Genomic DNA, 21137 nt, shown 5'->3' with positions numbered 1-21137 from the left:
ACACGGCAACATTTGCAAAAGTTCAAGTTCAAGTCCTTGTGAATGAATCTCCAGTTTCATTTGGCCCTCGGTCAGAGTCTGCACGATTACAGGCCGGGTTGCCTCAGACCCTGATGTGACCCCTGCCCACAAAGCCCCTGGAAGTGTGCCAAGCCAGCAGCAGACTCAAACCTGAAGAAGCCCCAGACCAACACAGCGCCTGGTGATTCTGCCCCAAAGAGAGAAGCAGCTTTTTTGACTTCTGGCCCCGTCCAGCAGCAAACCGTCCTCATCGCGGATTCATGTGATGTTGTAACGTTGCAAATATCACTCTGGTAAGGCAGTGTTCCTCTTTGCACCTCATGAAAAGGATCAACCGACAAACATCCTCAGCAAGATTGGGAAACTAGAAGCAGGGACTTTGGGGAGAGGAGTCAGAGGGCGGCAAGTATTTCAGGAATCCAGGAGATGGATTCAAAACCTTTGCCAATGTGAGCCAAGACCAGCAAAGCTCCCCAATAGCCTTCTCCTCAGGACTGTTTCCGGAAGGTGAAAATATCCCGGGTTCTGGAGCCTTTCTTGCCCTCTGGTGGAGGCGTGGGGGTGGGGTTTGGTGAGGAGGACAGGGAGGGTGAGGAGGGCTGGGGGGTGGAGGTGCCTCCATAGGGGCAGCTCTGTGAGTCTGGGTGTTCACCAGAACACTCCACGGTGGGGATGTAGCGGCTGTCCCACATCCCCGGGCCACACAGTTTACAAAGGTCATGTAGGCTGCAGGGGATTCTGGGTAGCAGGCGGAACTGGTAGAGAAGGCTGCGGGCCTGTAAGAGCAGGGCAAAAGTGGCAAGATGAACTAAAATATATGGAAGGAGTGAAAGGAACTTTGAATTGACAAGAAACACAGTCAGGGAATGCAAAATAGTCTGTTGCAGATATCAAACGTATAGTGGATAAATACATTATAATAAATGAATACCCTCGAATCTGGTAACAAAACAATGCCAAGGTCAGCATTGCAGTGTGGGACCTAAAGCTAAAAAGCCGGCGTGCATCGGATACAAACACCTCAACAAAAGGCGTTACATCTGCTGCATGCTAAAGTGAACACACTGCCTGTGGTTGCAGCAGTACTAACACAGCATCCATAAACATGAGGACTAACACAGTTGCAGGGATGCAGATCATAAATCCTCTGCATGGCAGGGCAGCATCCCATTTAGCACACCAGGTCCTCTGTGGGCCGGTTACAGTATGTCAGAGCTGCTTTGCTGCAGCATCGGGCACGGCTACTCGACGCAAACACAACACCGATTAGAGTTAAATGTACTGAGGCAGCTACGAGCGTGATCATAAACCAACAATTATTCAAATGTTTTAAAATGAATGGATAGTCATTCACTTCGTTGTGTACACAGGTGACATAAAGGGCAATATTTACTGTTGCGTACCTTGCGTAGCACCAGCTCTCCATTCATGTGCATGGAGAGGTTGCTGAAGTGGAGCAACATTTGGTCTGTGGCGAGCTGCTGTTCCGTCACATCCTCCCCATAGAGAACAATGATGGCCACACACAGGAACAGGTGGAAGTAGTCCGTCTATGCAGAGAGGGAAAGAGGTAAGTGAGCAGGTTTTTACTTGAAAATTAGCCGTTTTTTGAGGACCTGATGACAACAAGGTCTCAGATCTCTGTGTTTAGTTGCACTCTTGCTGCAGGGTACAATTTGAAGGTCACCACAGAACAAAGAACAGAGATGCACAAAATGCAAATTCGCAGTGAAACCCGGGTCAAGGGAAATGCTAATTATGAGGGTGTAGGATCTGGAAATTGAAGCTCAAAGAGGGAAGTGAATTAAGGGCATGTTTCAACAAGAAAAGCTAAATAAAAACTTGACTATGTGTATCGACACCATATTACTTGTACCATCTACGTTGTAAAGCTGTGATGCTTCTAGGAAGTATTTAAATGTATCAATTCAAAGTGAACTAAATCAAAATGTGGGATTTTATTATATGTTGAATCTTAACTAACAAGGATTACTGATGAATAAAAGCCATTAAACCCCTTCAAAACCAGGACGTAATATGACATTTTATAGGTACTTAGGAGGATTACAACAGTCTGTGGTGACGAGCTTTAAAGGGATAACATGGACTCTTCTTTTTATTGCAGACAATGTTAACGCTGCATGCTCCCTGAAAAATCATCATAAATGGAGTGCTGTAGTGAAACAGAATACAGTCAAGCGCCTCTTTGCACTCGTGTTTCTGACAAACTTGTGTACGCAAAGGAGCCGTTCAGACTTTGGCCTGACCTGATAGTGTGCCCAGCAGGCCTCCCACATGCGCAGAGCCTCGGTGTCGGGGAACTCTCGTTTGAAGCAGAGCAGGATCCAGCGGTGGCAGAAGAGCAGCTGGAGGCCGTCCTCCCCCAGCCTGGTCAGGTGCTGGTGGAAGCGAGGCAGCATGAGACGCAGCAGCTCCCGCAGGTACATCTGGAGGCGGTTCAGAGAGGGTACACACCGTCTTACAAACACATTCAAACATATTCTAGGGAGATTTCAGTATTCTCAGGCTTCGCAAACTAACGCACACATAGGGCTGGACAATATATAGATATCATGTCGATATCGTGATGAGACTAGAGATATGGCATAGGTATTGTCTTTTCCTCTTCTTGATGCTGATCCAGAGCTATTTGACCATCGGAGTACACTGCCGCTTTTTTGTGCATCTCCGCCTAATTCCATATTTTTTCCACTTCTACGATACAATCTGACATTTGCCCGACTCGAAAGGCAAAACACGCAAAAAACATCATACCAGCTGCCTCTCCATGTCTTCATCCCGCGGCGAGCTGATGAAGATGGTGTTCTCCATGAGACCGACGAAGCACCAGAAGGTGTCGCTTTCGTCCTGGATCTCCGTGAGCAGGGGGGCCACCAGGTCAGACATGCCCTGGCAGTAGCCCATGTCTGGATTAAACACCGCATAGTTGAGCAGAGTCCGCCTGGGTTCCAGAACAGCCACGAACAGAAAACACAAACATCTAATGTCATAAAAGCAAGATAGTGTCATGAACAGCTTTTGTTATTTTGTCTCCTACATAGAAATGTTCACGACTCTGCAGCCCAGCCAAACCACAAAAAGTGTGGTCCCGCCCAAACACTGAATGATCCAACATGTGTTTCAGCATCGCTGGTAATCACAAGCCCTGCTTAAGCAGTTGCTATGCCAACCCTTCTGGTAACCAGGGAGCTAATTAATGATCTTTCTTGTATTTGGGTTCTACTTTGAAGTAAACTTCCCTGGCAGTCCTCGTGCATTCGTGAGGATTGTAAAACAAAGGGAAAGCCCTGAGGACTGTTTTTTTTTATTGTTATCAGTGAAATATTAACAGAAATAGATGTAATTTGGAACAAACGGGGGGGGTTTTGCAGTGGTTATGCAATTTGTAAACGAAAGATAAAAAATAATCTTATAATAAAATTGCACACTAAGACCGAATGACCCATAGAAAGTTATTTGAGACACATGGGCACAATAGAAGCTTGAGATGAGTTTCTGTGCATCTGGACATGTGCAGCTTTGGGATCACCGTGTCCCAGACGCAGCATAAGACATAATACCTTGACAAATACCACAAGGCTCGATGAGAGTCACTAAACTAATATGCTATTTAAATCCTCTTGCTCCTCGTTTAGAAAGCCATTAGCTCCGAGTATGCATCAAAAGTGCTCCGACGGCTTAGTCAGAGTCAATAAAGCATGAAACTCATTTGCGGCTCCCTCAGGGTTCAGAATATGAAATGAGAACGGTACGCCTGTGCGTCGGGCTGAGGGACGAGGAATGATAAGGACGGATTGAGAGAAGGTGAGGGTGAAAGAGACAGAGACAGAGATCGCGAGTGGGAAATGAAGAAAGCAGTCTGACCTCATGATCTCCACATTTGGGTTGTTCTCTCCTCTGAAGAAGTTGTTGCTGCGGTCGGTTCTCACCACGTCTTTATCCACTGTGAACTGGACCTTTCTCCAGAACTCGCTGTGCTCCTCTGGGCTCATGGACAACCTGAAGAATACACACAAACACCAGGCGGAAATGGAAAAAAATGAGATACAAGTTTTCTTAAACAAGATAAGTTTCCAGAGTCAACCATGACAGATTTAAAAGAAAGTTTTTCGGAACAATCTCTGAGGAAATGAAGGTAATTAGGAAGGATTAAAAAAAATATAGTGTCATGAAATACTCTTAACCTCAAATGTTACTCTGGTGTAAAACACTAATGGTTAGCTGCAATTAAAAAAACGTGGGGGTGGGCAAGCAGTGGACTGAAGGGGTATTTCACCATCAAGTGCTCCGCTGAGGATAATACCACAACCATAAAACCACCATCTATCCCTCTAAATGTTAGGGAGTATATTAGCAATATACTCTGTGTGGCACTAATGTACCCAAGTCCTAACAAGCAGAGGGGATTTAATTAACACTGTTTGTTTTCCATGTGGCCCCACCAGGAATAGTGAGCGCACACCTGATGCAACGCCATGCAACAGTTTAGTTTCAGTGCCGTGTGCCTTTGTGGTTGGACCCCTTTCTTGTCTTCTTCCTCTCTCTCGAGGATGCTACTCAAGAGTTCAGCACATGTTTTCATCACTTTAAATGTCTGCGGCTGGTATGGTTAAGCAAAAAGAAAGTTGTGTTTACATAGAAATATAAAGTAGGATCGCTTTAGACCTCTGCCCTGGATGTTATTTCATGTTCACTACAGCATGGACCAACGTCACATACCGCAGCATTCATAGACTTAGTTAGTCCGACCTTAGAAGGGCCTTGAAAATACACAAATCTCCAACAAGGAAATAAAAACAAAACAGTACAAAATACCAACAACGGCACAATGTTTCTAACATAAAACAGACTCCATTTCATTCACATGATTCCTCTTTGAAATATGCTTAAACCTGAGACAGTTAAGCAATTAGTCGATCAATAGAAAGTTCATTATTTTGATAATCCATAAAACATTTTCTGGCTCCGGCTACATATCTGAAGGTCCATCTATGAACAAAGTGAACGTTACTGACAGAGAGAAGTGAACTTCCTTTTTTCTTCCACAAATCTGAATCCAAAATAGAGCTCATGTAAACCTAGTCAGTGGTAAATATAAGCACTTCCTCTTTGAACCATCTTCTTGTATTAAGCATGCAGCTTGTTACATGACAAATTAAAAATGCGTTATACTAGCAAGAACCTGACTCGCAAACATAAACATAACCAGCAGTATTTGAGTGCAAAAAAGGTCAGAAAATATGGATTTTCTTCATGTATTACCTGAAGTAATTACCCAACCAACTCTGTACCATGTGATGATGAGATCCAGCTTCTGTGTGACAGCATGAACTAAATAGATGTGTTCTTATGTTTTCTATGTGTGTATGTGTACGTTTTGTTTAGCTGTTCTTCTTAATCATTGTAGAAAACAAATAAATATATTGAGCTAAAGAAAAAAGAAAAGTAATCTCATCTAAAGGCAGTCGTTCAGTGATTTTGAAGCAGTTTTTCCACAATGACAATATCCTAAAAGAATCTTCTCTGTCACTTTTTCCGCTCATTCTGTTCACCTGTTGATCTACATCTGCAGTTGTTACAGCTGCATTGCTTCCCTTTGCAGCTGCCTAGCCATCACAGCTGAGGGAAGGACACGGGGTTAGGAGACAAGGAAGCAAACCACAGACGTGTATCCTCGCTCCTAATGATCAACCAGTGGCCCCGGAGGCTGCTCTTGTCAAATGGTCTTTAAAGGAATCCACATCAGAGTCAGAACAAGGGCTCTAATTACCCGACTTCGATAAGACCTTCTGACGCACTCAAAATGTTAATAGGCCGTACGGTTGAAACATGTCCAATTATCATATTCATTACAGACAAAGGGTGGAACGTGTGAAAATATGTGCACACTCAACCTCTTGGTTAAGGGGTGGAGACAAATGAAGAGGGATGTGCTTGTGTGTGTGTGTGGGTGTGTGTGTTTTTTTTCTTTCTGAGGAGAGAGTATGATCTGATAACCACTGACATGTTTTCTCTCCAGAGACCTTTTATTTCACACCCGGCACCTCCCCATAACACTTCCCTGATTGTGCCTATTGATTGCTCAGCGCCTGCGATGCGGAACCACAACAGACTCACATATGATTTAATGTTTGACTGACTGAGCGCTCGGCAGCCGATACCGCAGCCACGCGACAAGCCGGTCTGCCGCGTCTTGGTCAGTCTTTTTTTTTAAAAACGATTTAATTTCCGTAACGTCAAAATAACTTTCATTTTATGGCACAGATATTATCAGCGGCCAGGAAATCAAACAAACACACATGTCTACTTCTTTCTCCCTGTTGCCCACCTCCTCTGCTGGATGTCATGATAGTGGGAGCGTTTTTGCAGTCTCCAGGCCTCCCTCTCCTGAGAGGAGTCGTCGTAGCTGTAATAGTGCAGCAGGAAGGGCCACACCTCGCCACGGATGGATGGGTCAATACCGCCGAAGAAGATGGCCTGGCGGGAAGTGGGAGGTGAACAAACACAGTGAGCACAAAAGGGCTAACAAGGGGGCACACAGCGAGGGATCACTTCTGCTCTGAGAACACAGCCTGCACTCAACCGTCATCTTGCTGAACTACAGCAGACAAAGTGTTTCATGAGTGTTGCATGACGCTGCAGAATTCCTAAAAAAAAAAAACACTGTATAATCTGCATGTCTGGTATAACACTGCTCTTCTGTTCCTCTGTAAACATTTACATGTTTACAGAGGAAATGTTTTTGGTCACATTCTAACTGCCACTGAGTCATTTCAGTAAGATGGTAAACCTTCATCCGAGTCAACTCGGAGAACTCGAATGATTCACAAGGGGGGGGGGGGGGGGGTACATTCCCAAGGCCAACCCTCTGACATACTGGAGGTGCTGATTCAGACTGAGAGTTATACACTGTGAGCTTCGCTTTCAAAATGACTTTCAGTATGTGTGATTGAGAGAAACAGATGTAAGAGAATGTGAAGCTTAAGTTAGATGTGTAGAAAAGCAGCAGGTGAGACATCTCAAACCGGGATTGTAAAAACATGCAGACGCACACCTTGCGTAGCTTGTATTCCTCCTCCACCTGCCCGTTGTGGTTGAGGTGACGTAGCCAGGTGGTGACATCAAGTCGCCGATAAAGCTTCTCCTCTGGGTGAGTCTCAGCGGACGGCAGGGTGGGCCTCTGGATGGAAAACTGCATGCAGGATTTCTCATCAGATACCTGAAAGAGAATCAATTGTGGGCACAGAACCAACATTTAAGTAGAAAACTTGGGGGAAAGAAAAGCTGAAAAATGTATTTTGTTTCTCAATAAAACTATAGATGCCAAACAGGATTTTAGATTGTAACCCCACCTGGTCTTTAAGCTGAGTTTCCCTGCAGCACTTCCACTGTTGGAAGACCTCAGCCAGCTTGTCCAGGCCAGCATGGTGGAAGTTGAGAATCTTATATTGGCTCTCTCGGCTGGCAATCACCAGCTGGCCACTGGTACACGCCTCATCGCTAAACGACATAAAGAAATGATAAAGACAAGAAATTAAGATTCACAAAGAATGTGTTTATTAAAGCAGGAGTAAACCTCTTTTCACTCCTCACTGAACTTTTCTCTAATCATAGCTCAGAACTCATTTTCCATTTATTATAATAAAACAAATCGACTGAGTGACGCCCCTTCAAGACCTCCCTGTGATCTTTGCACTCCCCACTGACCAGAAGAAGAGTCTCAGCGACCGCATGTGACCCAGGTCCACCCTGAAAACGCCGCACAACTGCTCCAGAACCAGCACCTTCTGCTGCTCCTCCCACCGCACGCCATGCGACTGGCCGCCGCTCTCGGAGGGGGCGTGGCTGTCCAGGCTGGAGGCGGAGCTTGCGGAGTAGGTCATTGACTCCTCGCACAGCTCCCTGGCAAAAAAATAATAACAAAAAAGGGACAAGAATATATTTGAGCTTGATTGTGTTGAACGGAATCGAGTCACGTTTTCCATGAAATCAAAAGGAATGAGACGTCTCATATTATTTATCCCTTCTAGATGAAAATCTCTCATTTCTTGTGCTTCTTATTTAGAATCGCAGCCATTGTTCTACGTGGAACATGGATAATAAATATGGTGCCGACAGCTGCCAGCAGTGTTTAGCCCAGCAATAATTGTTCAGACATATAGTTCAGCCCCTGTTTGTGTCTCAGTATGGTTCAACCAAGAGGCTGAGAATGGGAGGAATGCATGGAGGCTTCTGAGGACACACACACACACATAAGGAAATCTGTACACACACAAATCACACTGTCTGCCGTCCAATTTCCCCTGTCATTCCCCCATGGCCAGCATGTTGTTCCCGGCACTGAAACCTGAGCCAAGGGTTCTTCTGCTGCAGGAGGACACACACACACACACACACACACTCCACAATTATGTGCAGCGAAACACGCACACAAGCGACAACACAGAAAACATATAAAGCTGTGTATGTGGCCAACACAAATCCACATCCTGCACCACAGCACGCACACACACACACACACACACACGGACCATAGCTAATGACCATAATGCACTCTCGAACACGTCTTGAGACATGCTAATGCTGAGAAACAGAAATGTGTTAAACCCACTGACATTTGAGAAGTAGACGTCTACATGAAGTTATTTGCTTACTACTAGCTATCAAAAACACTCGCACACATTTATTTAAATTAAAACAATGCAGTTTATTATATCTTTAATTATAAAAAAAAGAAAAAATAAAGAATGCAACAAGAACTGTTTATCTTTTGTGTGAATTTAAAAGTTTATTTTTGTTATAATTTAAAGGAAAAAATGACAAAGAAAACTATTATCTATTTACACCAATGGTACAAGTGGCATATTTATAGCACTTTGAAAAGACGAGGGAGGCCAAGTCTAATCTAGTTCACCCTGAATCAATCATGTCCGGCTAATCATTTCCCCGTAAGCAGATGGGAAAATAACAAGGCTGATCAATCCAAGCTGCACAGTTTCCTCTGCTATCTAGTGATTTACTGCTCCCTGTCTCATGTATCACGCCACTAACCAGACTGTGGAATACACGGAGACTGGGAGAGAGGCACAGACAGCTCTGGTGAGGAAGTGAAGCGATCAGAAATATACTTTCAAAAAGGACTTTTGTACTCGCTGTCTCATAAGTCCGATGGCGGTCAAGCTCGGGTTGTTAACAAGGCGTATATGAGCCCATTTACAGCAGACATTTCCTTCAGTCTTCTACGCTTTTGCGTATTTCTCTGCATAAAAATAAAAGCGCAAAAACCATGGAAAATGTGGTGAGAAAGCACATGACTCTTGGCATCATAGCACGGATCCTCCGCTGTGCTGCATTCAAGCGGTAACTCAGCGAGTGATTAAGAACTGTCTGTCAGTGTCAACGGCCTGATTCTGTTCATGTGCTATAGGCAGCTAACGCAGGCAGCAGCCAAGCCATAAACCGTACAGAGAGTGCATTATGTAAACAAGCTGTTTTGACGGAGTCGGGCTGCCGCAACCGGCTTGTCCCACCAGGCCGGGGCGAGATCAAAACTGCCCCGAGGCCCTTCATAACACCTCTCTCCGCACACACGAGGCTTTACCCTGGGGGAAGGTGCTGCCAGGTCACCCTGAGAACCAGGACCAAGTGCTACAAGCCTGCAGGGACTCCCAGGCCCTTCAGCTAATCCCTGGAGAGATGAGGGAGGGCTCGGGTGAAGAGGGTGAAGGGGGGGGGGGGGGGGGGCTCTCTGCAGTGCCAACACTGGAAAGTGGTCAGTACAGTTTGAAGTAAAAACATCTGACGTTTGTCATAATTATGAATTATGTGGTATTATATTAATCCCAGAACAGCAAACATTCAAGTCAGATGTAGGACTTTCTACATACTACATAGTACTAAAGAGTATTAAAACAGTATTCATCCGCCTCTTTACAACATTGATTCCAGATACCTACACACGGAGGATCTCCATTGAACTAATTTAGTATTTTCTGTTTGTAAAGCGTTTAGATCCGCTGCAAAGATCAGTTTTCACTTTGACAGTTCAGCCCAAAATCAAAAATACATATTTTCTCTCTTACCTGTAATCCTCTTACCAAAGCGCCCCAAAAACAATGTGAAAAACTCAAAAGCGATGTCTCTTTCCAAAAACAATGACCCAGTTACTCAAGATAATCCACAGACCTTGTTGTGAGCAGTTTCCTGGAGGAACTACGGTTAAAGCTAAATAGTTCCGACAGCTTGAGTAACCAAGTCATGATTTCTGGAAAGGGACATTGCTGTTGAGTTTTTCAAAATGTTTTTTTTTTGGCTCGTTAAAGCACCACAAGCCGAGTGCCATATAGTTTGATTATATTATATCTCTACAGACAATATCTCCAAAACAAGGCAACTCACACCAAAACCATCTAGACTGATAATTAGCAAAGGTAAGAGGAGAAATGTGTATTTTTGATTTTGGGCTGAACTGTAAAGTTGTAAAACAATACATGAAAACTTCCAAAGGGCAGGTCCAATAAATAATAAAAAAGGAAAAACTATTTCTAATGCATAACGATGTTTTTAATTTACCTCTTCAGTACCCTGCACATGATTAAACGGGAATAAAAATGTGGTCACGACTGCTACACGCACATGTAACCAGTGATAAATGATTGTAGCTGGAGGCATCACAAGCCAAACACATTGGAAACCACTTATCTCAGACATCACATGCTCGTGTTCTGCACGTAAAGCCTCACGAGGGCAGCGCACACTGACAGTCAACAGCGGTTTCATAAACTTCTGTTAAACTTTAAAGGAACTTCTTACGCTGTGGATTTCTCTTTTTCGCCCTCCCCCACCACTCTCCCCTTACTCCCCCCCACACTTTTCATCCGCTCTTGCTCTCCCATGCGCGGTTCTTTCTCTTTGAATGATTCTAAGTGACATGTTTCCAGTTCCTGGCCCCTTAACAGTGTCAATTAAAGCAAGAGAGAGAGAAAGAAAGATCGAGTGGGTTCCAGGGTTTTGGCTGCTGCTCCACTCTCTTCAGTCCTCTAATCCGGAGAGCTGACATTCAGCCCAGCACAACAACCCCGGGAGCACTGGGAATCAAAGGGCTTCACACAGACTTTGGTAAGGGAAGGGGAGTAAGGGGGGGGGGGGATATTTCAGAGGTGGGCAACACAGAAAGAAACAATATTGAGAAAAACAGAGAGAGAATGAGCAAGAGGACAGGATGCAAAATAAAGAGGGGAAGGAATGGACGGATAAAGGAGAATCCAAGAGAAGAGGATGGACACGAGTGCCAGAGAGCTGAGGAGAGACACCAACGACACCGAGGAATGGAGGAAGGGAAGGACACAGTAAAGGTTAGAAGCTGTGAAACAGAGAGCGCTGCCAAGTCACACACTGACTGCACTTACAGCAAGCTGGGGTCTGAGAGTGGTTAAAAAAAAAAAAAAAAAAAAAAAAGGCCTAAACACACACTGACACAGGCTCACACATTCTGGGCAACAAGTCCGGCCAAATAGCTGCGTGAGGAAACGACCACGGAGGGAATCATAAAGTCAAGCGGTCGTGAGGTCCGAAGAGCAACACAATCACTGTCCAGATGGCTCGCTTGATTAGAGAGCAGTCTCTCTGGCAGCACTGGGGTTGTGGGTTTTTAAGGATCTGGGGACCTATTTAGGGCCATCTGTGACATTATGAGACATTCAGACAGAGAGCAGCGTCCAGAGAATGAGCCCATCTTGACCTTTTGGTCACATTTCATAGAAGTCATCTACCTGAGTTCACTCCCAATGGCACGCTGAGCTGCAGTGCAGGAAGCCACCATGTGGCCTCAGAGTGTAAATGATCACTCACGCAATGAGTTCCTTTCTTTTTGGCTCCACCTTGTGGTAGTTTGGGGTAACTGAATGTACCTTTATAACACACAGTAACTTGTAACAAATGACCATCTGCATTACTGTGCTGTACATTAAGCTATGACAGCTTGTCATTCAGATGAAAACTGCTGACTTTTTGTGTCTAAACGTCCCGTCCTCAGAGAGATGCAGATTGTAAATACGAACTTATGTGACAGTTTGATAAATTCCACATAGAATAGCAACTGAGGAATGCGTCTTTGTAGTATTGGAGTACAGTTATGATACAATAACTCGGAATGTAGCGACAGCAGGAATAACACACAGACAGACAGCACACTCACTCTACAACAAACACACACATCCTTAAATGATCCTACAGCACACTCGGAGGATTTCCATACTTACTACTCTATAGCTTTGCACTGAGGCCATGTGCTCGGGGTAATTAATTGGGTTTTTTAAGCAACCCGGGGGAAGTTAACACAACAACTTACACGCAGTGAGTATTTTGAAGGCCGACTCCATGTTTTTAACTCAATATATCTAAATGTCATTGCTTCCAGACCAACAAAAGCAACTTTGCATCAATAACTGTAACGGCTCAATGAGAGACGGTTGAATGTTTGATCAAATCTTACTGAATGTGAACTAGATTTGTTTTTATATTTAGAAAATAAACAACTCATTTGACAGTTTGCAGATTTTTTCAATACTGGTTTGAAAAAAGAGCCCAAACTAAAAAAAGACAAGATTTAAATAAGTTTTTAATAATGAATAGAGATACACCGACACCGATATCTGATACTAACTCAAATAGATGGATCAGGTGTCAGTGATAACAGGCTGATCTGGTATCAGATACCAGTATTTTAAACAAGTTTGTCGGGGTGTCACGAGTTCATGAGTGGTTGACTTTCAATTCGATTATTACTGGTTTTTCAGCACTGACGGCAATACCATCTTTAGACTATAATTAGCCATATCCTCAAATTTAATTAATTTATTTAATATGTAATAATTAAATCCTAATTGCTACGGTGTGGGGGGGGGGGGGGGCATTGAGTGGGCTTGGACCTGAATATTTATAAAATGATGGCTACGGCCCTGATTGCAGATTCAGTTTTCAAATTTGTCTCAAATAATTCTTAATTAATGTTGTGTTTCTGCTATCTTGTCAACCTCATTTAGGCCGTCTGCTTCTATAATTATCTTCCACAATAATTACAAAAGCAACCCCACAATTAAGCTCCATTAAGCTGAACAGCAATCTGCAGCATGCGTCATCTTTAACAAAGGAAGTCAATGACTGTTATCATTTATTTTTTAGAAACAATTACAAACGATAGTAAACGATATGGAACTACTTAGTGCCACTAATAGATATTGCCTCAAATGCTGGTGATTTACTTAAAAAAAACTGTCAAATTATAAGATGCTGTCATAGAAATCATAATGGGAAAATCGCACAGGCAAAGAGGAATAGCAGTCACAAAAGTAAACTCTCACAAGCACCAACTGCTGGATGTTTGTGAAACAGCACCACTAACTACAAGTTAGAACATTACACATTTAACCAACGAAAACACAGCCTTATTAAAGGTTCCCTCACCTACAATTAACAAATTTTGACCATCGCAGAGCAATAAAAACACTACAATTCTTCTTCACTGAAAAGCTATAAAGGCAGACGTGAGAGAGTGTGACATGCAACACACGTCCCAGGTGGTACTGCGGTTATATGGTATGTACCTTAACTCTTCGGCTACCAGGGTGCCCAAATCACCCAATTGTTGATAATATGTGGGACAGGACCATATAAGAACAACTGTGCAGTGTAAAAATAACAATACAGATCATAAACGAAGCCCATTTCAAGCGACTAACTGACCTGCTCTCACTGTCCAGGAAGACGGAGCCGCCGCTTTCACAGAGGGCCTCGCTGACGGGGGACAGGCAGAACGGGGAGGAGAAAGTGTCCGAGTCCGAACCCATGGTGCTGTCCCGGCTCACTTCGTCCGACAGCTCGCAGGAGCCCTCGTCGCCCTCCTCCCCCGTCGAGGGCAGCTGCTGCTGGTGTGAGGAGGGATCCGCCCCCGCCTCGACCGCAAGGCTGTGGCTCTCTGCGGAGGTGCTGCTGGTGATGTTCCGGTCCTCGTCCTCATCTTCCTCGTGGGCTGCTGGGTGACGGGAGTGGGGTCTGGAGGGGAGACGGGTTGGTTCAAAGCACCATCGGTATCATGTAGAACACTGATCATGTTTGTAATCTCAGTGTAAACACTTTAACTTCATGCCTTATCTTGAGTTATTCTTTAACAGATCTAACTTTTATTATCATTATAACAGAGGCAGCAACCTCCGGGTCTGAAGAGTGAAGCCACAGCAGAAGCTTTGCTTTCTAATATCCATCAGGTGGCGATTCCTCTGGTTGCAAAATAGAAGTCAGATTTGTGTAGAAGTCTATGAGAAAATGACCCGACTTCTCTCTTGATTTACTACGTCAGTAAACAATGTAAACATGAGTTTATGGTCTCAACCTCTACTTTCAAGTCGTCAGCATGTTCATTTAGTAAATGATGACCCCCAATGTATTGTCACATTTTGGTTGTCTAAAATGATCTTATACAAGGTTCCAGTTGTACTAAATCTACCCTCTCGTGTCACGTCTGGTTGCAAAAAACAAAAGATGGCAACGTCGAAAATGACGAACTCGAGGCTTCAAAACGATCCACAAATCAATGGGTGACGCCAAGGTGACTCCGTCCACTTCTCATACACAGTCTATGTTATATTAACACACCAAGACTTTTGAGGATACACATTTTAAGAAATGACGTTCCCACCGTCGGGCTCGACGCCGTGCATTCCTGCGTACAGGGGAGCTCTCCGGTGTGATGTAGCGCAGCGCCTCCTCGTCCTGCTTCTGGATGCGGCAGTTGGGCACCCAGGTCAGAATCAGAGTGGTGCCGAGGCTCTCGTCCTTCTCCGTGTGGACGCACAGGTAGCCTGCAGGCGGCGACATAAACCACAGACCAAAAATAAATAATCATGTTCAATAAAAAGAAATGAGGAAATGACAAAACTTTTATATAAGTTGCAGGGAGCTGCAACACAAAGACAAACATGAAACCTGAGAGGAGATAAAAACACAGAAAGAGATGAGGACACACCCTGAGAGGCCAGGGACTACCTTGTTACACACAAGCAAACACACACACACACACATATGGAGGATCATAAGAGATAAGAGAAGGAGAAATTAAGGAAATGCTATTTGTGTTCATGCCAGGGCGAGTTAAAAATGTAAACCAGTCACACAGGCCACTAATGGTTCCACTTATAAAACCACACGGTCAGAATCGTCCGATGCATGAACAAGGCAGGTGGACCATGGTCGAAATATTTTAGTCTGCGTTACAGCGGTTTTAGTAAAAGGAGGAATATTGTGTGTTTACAGTTATACAGTAGTAAAAGTGGAAAGCTCTATGAAAGCCTGTGTCGTGCTGACAGCAGAACATCTGGTCAACAGCTGTAAATATGCAATGAGTTTCAGAATCCTTCTTAATCTTTGCTTTTTATGGTAAAATAATAAACGAACCCATTCTATTGTATATTTGCAGTGAGAGATCTAGTGCCTTTTATTTATGTTCCATTTTATTTTAATGGTTTTAAACCTTTTTTCATCGTCTTTTTATATTGCCTTGTGTTTCTTTCATATCTTGTCTTAATGCCTTTTTATGTCTTATGTTAAAACAGTCTGAATTACCTTGTTGGTGAAAGGCACTATACATTTAAACGTCCCTTGTCAAGTACAATAGCATCTGTATATAAAAGGTGGATGAGACGCTGAGGGATTGTGACATTAACGCTGCACTAGGAACTTAAAATTCAGTTCATCAAATGATTTCTCGACTTACTTCGTGTCCCATTACAGGGTTGCTGCACGGTTTTAAAAATCAAATCAAAGACTTCTGAAGGATGAACAGGAACCTTTCATTAATAGCTTAGCTGGCAGGACAGCAGGTCACAACGGTTTCTCTCCACATCTCCGTTCACACCACACAGAAACGCAGCAGGAAAGACAATTCCGACATCAGTCCAGCCTCACCTGGGTGGTGCTCTGCCAGGCCGGGCAGCGGCTCTGCGGGGTGCACGCAAACGTTATTTTTGGAGAAGATGATCTCGCCATCCAAGCCCGAGCGCAGCGACAAGCCCCCCGCCCCGGGGTTAAAGGTCAGGAGATCGGAGGCCTTGGAGGAGGCGCGTCGCAGGAGCCGACCCAGAGACATCTCCTGAAGCACAGGGACGCTGGGCCCATCGTCTGGACATTTGGGAGTAGAAAAGGGAGTTTTTATGCGGAGGAGGGGAGGTCAGTTCATGACGGACATGTGTGAGTGTTGAAGGGCGGGGGGGGGGGGGGGGGGGGGGGGGGGCATTAGAGAAAAAAAAAAAAAAAGGAAACATGACAGGTCAGGTTTGTGTTTTAAGGACAGTGTGACATGGCGTAGCACTAGAGAGGACTGCACACCTCCTCCTCACCTACACTTCACCTCCTCCATCACACGTGTCCCTGTATTTACTGCAGTGTCCTCTCTGCAGCGCTCAACCCCACAATCCCCTTTCCCCTCCGTACCTGCTCAGCATTTCTTTATGCCACAGTTTCTTTGCGGATGCCTGCACCTACTAACACAAACACACTCACAAGATGTAGTGGATATAGTGTGTAACCAAATAGGTCCCACCTTCTGTAAACAACACACACACCGGTGTGTACACACACAAAGACATGTGCAAACACACTTCCCTCCGTCAGTGTGAAATTCCTGGCAGATATCTGCATCCAACAGATGTCATCAGCAGCAGCACTGAACTGGGATCAGCAGGTCACACCACCGGTGTTTCACCTGCCTGCTTCAGAGGGAAAGTCTCGATTGATGAGACAAACGTTGAGTCCAGCAAAAAGTGCCACGGCTCTTTTGATGTTGCAGGATGGTGTGTTGTTGTTGAAGGCTTCCTTCTTTGAAAAAGACTTAAAGTGATCTTTTTCAGGCTTAAAGTACACTAAAAAGAAGTGAAATCTAACTCTGTTGCTCCTGTTTGATCACCACACATAGAACTCGTTGATTAACTTGCGTTGACATGTGGATCTGTATCTTTGGACCCACTTCACGTGTGTAACCTTGTTTTCTTGTTGGCTGAACATTGACATATGCTCCCCACTCCATCTGAGGAATGTTTCCCTCCTTTTTCCTCAGAGGGCATGTTTACCTCTGCCTGATTAGGCAGGCACCCTGCTTCCTGATGCCAGCCCCCAGACAGGAAGTCTGCTGGCACGAAATCCAGGCACGACCTGGGAGAGGTGTCGGCCATCATTTGGTTTACATTTCAAAAATTGTGTTTTACCATTTGTGCCGTACATCCTGTAAAAGATTGGGGCTGCTGTTTCTTTCAGATAATAATCAAATTGTCATAACCTTTTTTTTTTTTTTTCAATTAACAGAGAAATCATTTCATCTAATAGATTGAGAAATGAACTGCACACTTCCTACTGAACGAATGATTAACTATGAATTTACCAGCAGACAGCCGGGCCAGTTTCAACGAACCTCGCCAGCAGCGCTCACATCTTCAAAAACAGTTCACTAAGTACACACTCGAAGCCTCAATAAACACATCAAGTCGCAGTTACGCACGTGGTGGCCCAGAGCTGAGATGCGCGCCTGCACAGAACCGGTCTTGACATCTGCATAGATTACTATGACAGCGCATCTGTTGTGTAAAAAAAACTCATCAGATACACTGGCAATGTAGACGGGGGGGGGGGGTTAGTCAATTGTTGATTGTATTCAACAAACATTACAGCAGTTGTAGTTGCAGACACACCTGGCGGAGATCTGCACTTCACTGAGGGCACCTTTCTAGTTTTATATGTAAACAGACTGAAAAAAAAGTACATTTCATACAACTAGGACTCTAATGTGCTAGATAATAATCTAAAACAGGAGGACAGAATATTCACTTGCCAAGTCACCATTCCTCTATTTGCAAGCCACAATATGAGACTACTGGATATTTGCATGACAACTGCTTCAAATGGCACTACACACCGATGGACTAAAGCAGCGTCAACACAATCTGACTCCGCATTCCTGCAAGAAGACACACACACACTCCTGAACATGCTACCTGAACATAATGACAGGCCGCGATCTGAAACATGCCACACACAGCTGTTTCCAGTGGCCTCATAACAGCAGCAGTAATGTGCAGCTCTCCAGTGGTTATTTCGGTCTGTATGTGATTACAGGGCCACTCGGGTCAGTTTGATAGTGCTCGTTCAGTCTCGTCCTCTCTCACTCGCTTCATCTTTTATGCTGTCAACACCTCAGCGTGCTCACACGAGGCCTCTCCTCTCTGACCTTTCACTGTTTTATCAAATGATTCACATCCTTTAGGACACTCTGAACTCTAGTCTCGTCCCGCTAGATTGCCTCCCAAAAAGAGAGCTTTTAAGAAGAACTTGAAACCCATGGAAACTCAGCTGCAGGTATAGAAGCTGCCCGGGTCTCAGCTTCTCACCTCTGGGCTACATTAATTAAGTTGTCACGCAGACTCTTGAATAGGAGGAGCCAATACTGAAAACCCCCTTTACATCCGCGCTGTATACCAACATGCCTGCAGCAACTGAAAGGAGACCACAAAGAGGCCTGAGAAACAAGGTTGTTGTGTGACTCTGTAAAGGCTGGGTAAGTTATGAGGAAGCTTTATGGGCGACTCAGTGGGAGTGTGGAACACACTTTTCTCTCTCAGGAAAAGTGTTTTAATGAGCTTCGTGTAAAGTAATACAACGTGTGTGCCCTAAAATGTAAATACACTCGTTAATATATAGATATTAGCTTATCTCAAATATCTCTCAAATATCAATGTCTTTATGCGCCTAAAAATCCTGCTTTACCCGGGCGATTGAACTGTTATTATCTCAGGCAGGAGGATCATGCGACCTGTCGCGTGCGTGTCCATTAGTATGTGTGTGTGCACCTCTGTGTCTGTCCACAGCTAATCTCCCATTCTGCTACAGCAAACATCATAATATTTTGGGTGACCAGTTATGGCTGCATGCTCAAGGACCTCTCGTGGTTGCGGTGACTCAACACCTTTTACTGCCCGTTTTATTATACTGCCTGCTGACCACTCACTCACTATACTCTTAACCGGCCCCCGGCTGGTCGGGGGCCTCAAGTTATAACACATCCAAGTGCATCTCTGACCCCAACATCTGCTACGCGCCCACAGTGAGGGGGTATTAGTTTGCAGTGTGTTTGGCTAAAAGCTAATGACAGTACACACACTGCTGTGCCTCACCGAAACTCAGCCGCTGATAAGCTGGCAGACAGCGAGTTTAATTTGGATACGGCAAGATTGTATGACGATCGTTTTATACGACGACTTTAAGCAGATCGCCTGCATTCATCCCCGCTTTGCTTTAAAACCTATTGGTGTCTAGACCGCAGGTTAGCCAATTGTGGGTTGTATTCATCCAATCACACAATACGACAATGGTCTATGCAGACACACCTGGCGGAGATCTGCACTCTGAGTGCACCTCACCTTTTAAACTGCATTTTAATGAAGGGTGTTTTCAATCATTTACAATATTCTCTTTTACATATGTAGTAGAATCCTTGCACAGTAATGCAATCAAACACGAAAACACCAAAGAGTTGGATCACCCCATGAATGGAAAAGTATACAATATATTGCATATCATTTTAAGTGTTTATGGTGTACTGAATTACATTAGAACAGGGATTTACCTTTTACTGCTCGGCCCCTGTATAGGGTGAATTTAGGTTAAAGGTGTTTGTGTGGTTAAATCCTTGTCTACCATAGTAAAAACGCTGGTTGAAGGTGGCCTCTCCCTGTCCGGACTGTGGCAGGACTGTGGGGAAATACCTCGAAACACCGCCTGTGTAGCAGAGGCGTGCCATGTTGTCGGGGGCTTCATCAGCTATCATTACACTGACACCGGCAGCATCCGCCAGACAGCAGGATGGGACCAGGCTTTTGCCACCACAGCACTATTTACACACAGGCCCACACGAATATATATATTTCTGTGAGTTGTATTGCCTCAACAGCTAACTGTAACGTTACCATCTTGAGCATAAATATTTCATTTCAGCTGCTTAGACCATGGCCGAAATTCCTGCTGGTTGCATTTCACGGTGTCCGCGTTTACATGCAACTTTAAAGTTTGTTTTAGGCCAACAGCAGCCGAAGACAACGTTATTCGCTCGCGCCTGAGACATGTGTCCTTCTAAGGTGTTGCCATTCACCTGTTTTCAAGCAGGAGAAATGAATGAATAGCAGAAACGGGGCCAAGCGGCTGAGCTCTCACCTTCAGTCCCGCCGCAGAAGTCTACACCCCATGTCGACCATCCATCTCACCGGGGACCGAGCGGCATGCACCGGCGTCCTTTCACCGCCTTTTCTCCCGGATTTAGCTCTGCTGTTTACGGAGTGTAGTCTTGTTTGTATCCCCGTGTTTTTCCCGACAGTGACACCACACGTTTAACTGCTGCTCTTTCTACAGCAAAAAAAAAAACACTTCCGGTTGTAAATTTCAAAGTAAAGCTTGCCTTTTAGAGGAATACGGCGCTGACGCCTCAAGGCACTTCATGCCGCTTTAATTTGTAAGCTAAAGTTGTCTTACTTCCTGTAACTACTTGCTCGTGCGTGTCTAACTTGACTGAACAGCTCCACACCAATCTCCAAAATCCCGCTGCTTCCGGAATGTGAAGGCTTTATATCCCACAAACCGTTACGTTCAGACGTTAGAATGAACACACGGAGGCTCACGAGGGCATGTCTGCACTTTAAAATGAAAAATATATATGTTTTACATTAACCCAAGTCATCATCCGACCCACCCCTCCTTAAAGAGCTCACTCTCTTTCATCACAAGTGACGTTTTAAAGGTCACCGGTAAACGCTCGAATGCGGTTGGTCCATCATCAGGACCAGAGATCTCGTCACACAGCTGCTGGAGGCTTTACCTGTCCGTTTAATTAAAACCGTTTTTAGTTTCAGGCAATGAATAATTTCTCCCCTTGCTAAATTAACAAAACACAAATTACTGCCTTCAACCTATAAATTTAGATGTTTTGAACTAAAAATAAATTCTCAAGTAGAATTGTAAATTGTTTATATATTCAATAAATCATGTACAATTCTGGTGGTACA

At 44.5% G+C, this 21137-nt stretch overlaps 1 protein-coding gene across 1 annotated transcript; it reads right to left on the bottom strand.

The window, feature by feature from the left end:
• Window positions 1-509: 509 nt before the first annotated feature.
• On the bottom strand, window positions 510-16183 carry tbc1d16 (TBC1 domain family, member 16). Its single transcript, XM_076080678.1, has 12 exons — window positions 16003-16183; window positions 14738-14900; window positions 13786-14094; window positions 7750-7944; window positions 7395-7542; window positions 7097-7261; window positions 6371-6519; window positions 3907-4041; window positions 2797-2983; window positions 2289-2468; window positions 1425-1571; window positions 510-797 (listed from the first exon to the last, which is right to left on the bottom strand). Exons 1-12 carry the CDS (start codon window positions 16181-16183, stop codon window positions 510-512), a joined length of 2247 nt encoding a protein of 748 aa, XP_075936793.1.
• Window positions 16184-21137: the final 4954 nt, after the last annotated feature.

This window comes from Anarhichas minor, unplaced genomic scaffold, assembly GCF_050575085.1.
Source record: "Anarhichas minor isolate MPS153535 unplaced genomic scaffold, ASM5057508v1 ptg000007l, whole genome shotgun sequence".
Taxonomy (NCBI): Eukaryota; Metazoa; Chordata; class Actinopteri; order Perciformes; family Anarhichadidae; genus Anarhichas; species Anarhichas minor.
This window is presented reverse-complemented; position numbering and strand designations above follow the sequence as displayed.

What these genes read in the sequence shown, in the direction of transcription:
- tbc1d16 (XM_076080678.1), bottom strand. Translation starts at nt 16,183, where the DNA reads ATGTCTCTGGGTCGGCTCCTGCGACGCGCCTCCTCCAAGGCCTCCGAT. An exon ending in AAACTCAGCTTAAAGACCAG is followed by an intron (nt 7,262 to 7,394) that starts GTGGGGTTACAA and finishes ATTCTCTTTCAG; the next exon opens with GTATCTGATGAGAAATCCTG. An exon ending in CATGACATCCAGCAGAGGAG is followed by an intron (nt 4,042 to 6,370) that starts GTGGGCAACAGG and finishes TGTATTCTTCAG; the next exon opens with GTTGTCCATGAGCCCAGAGG.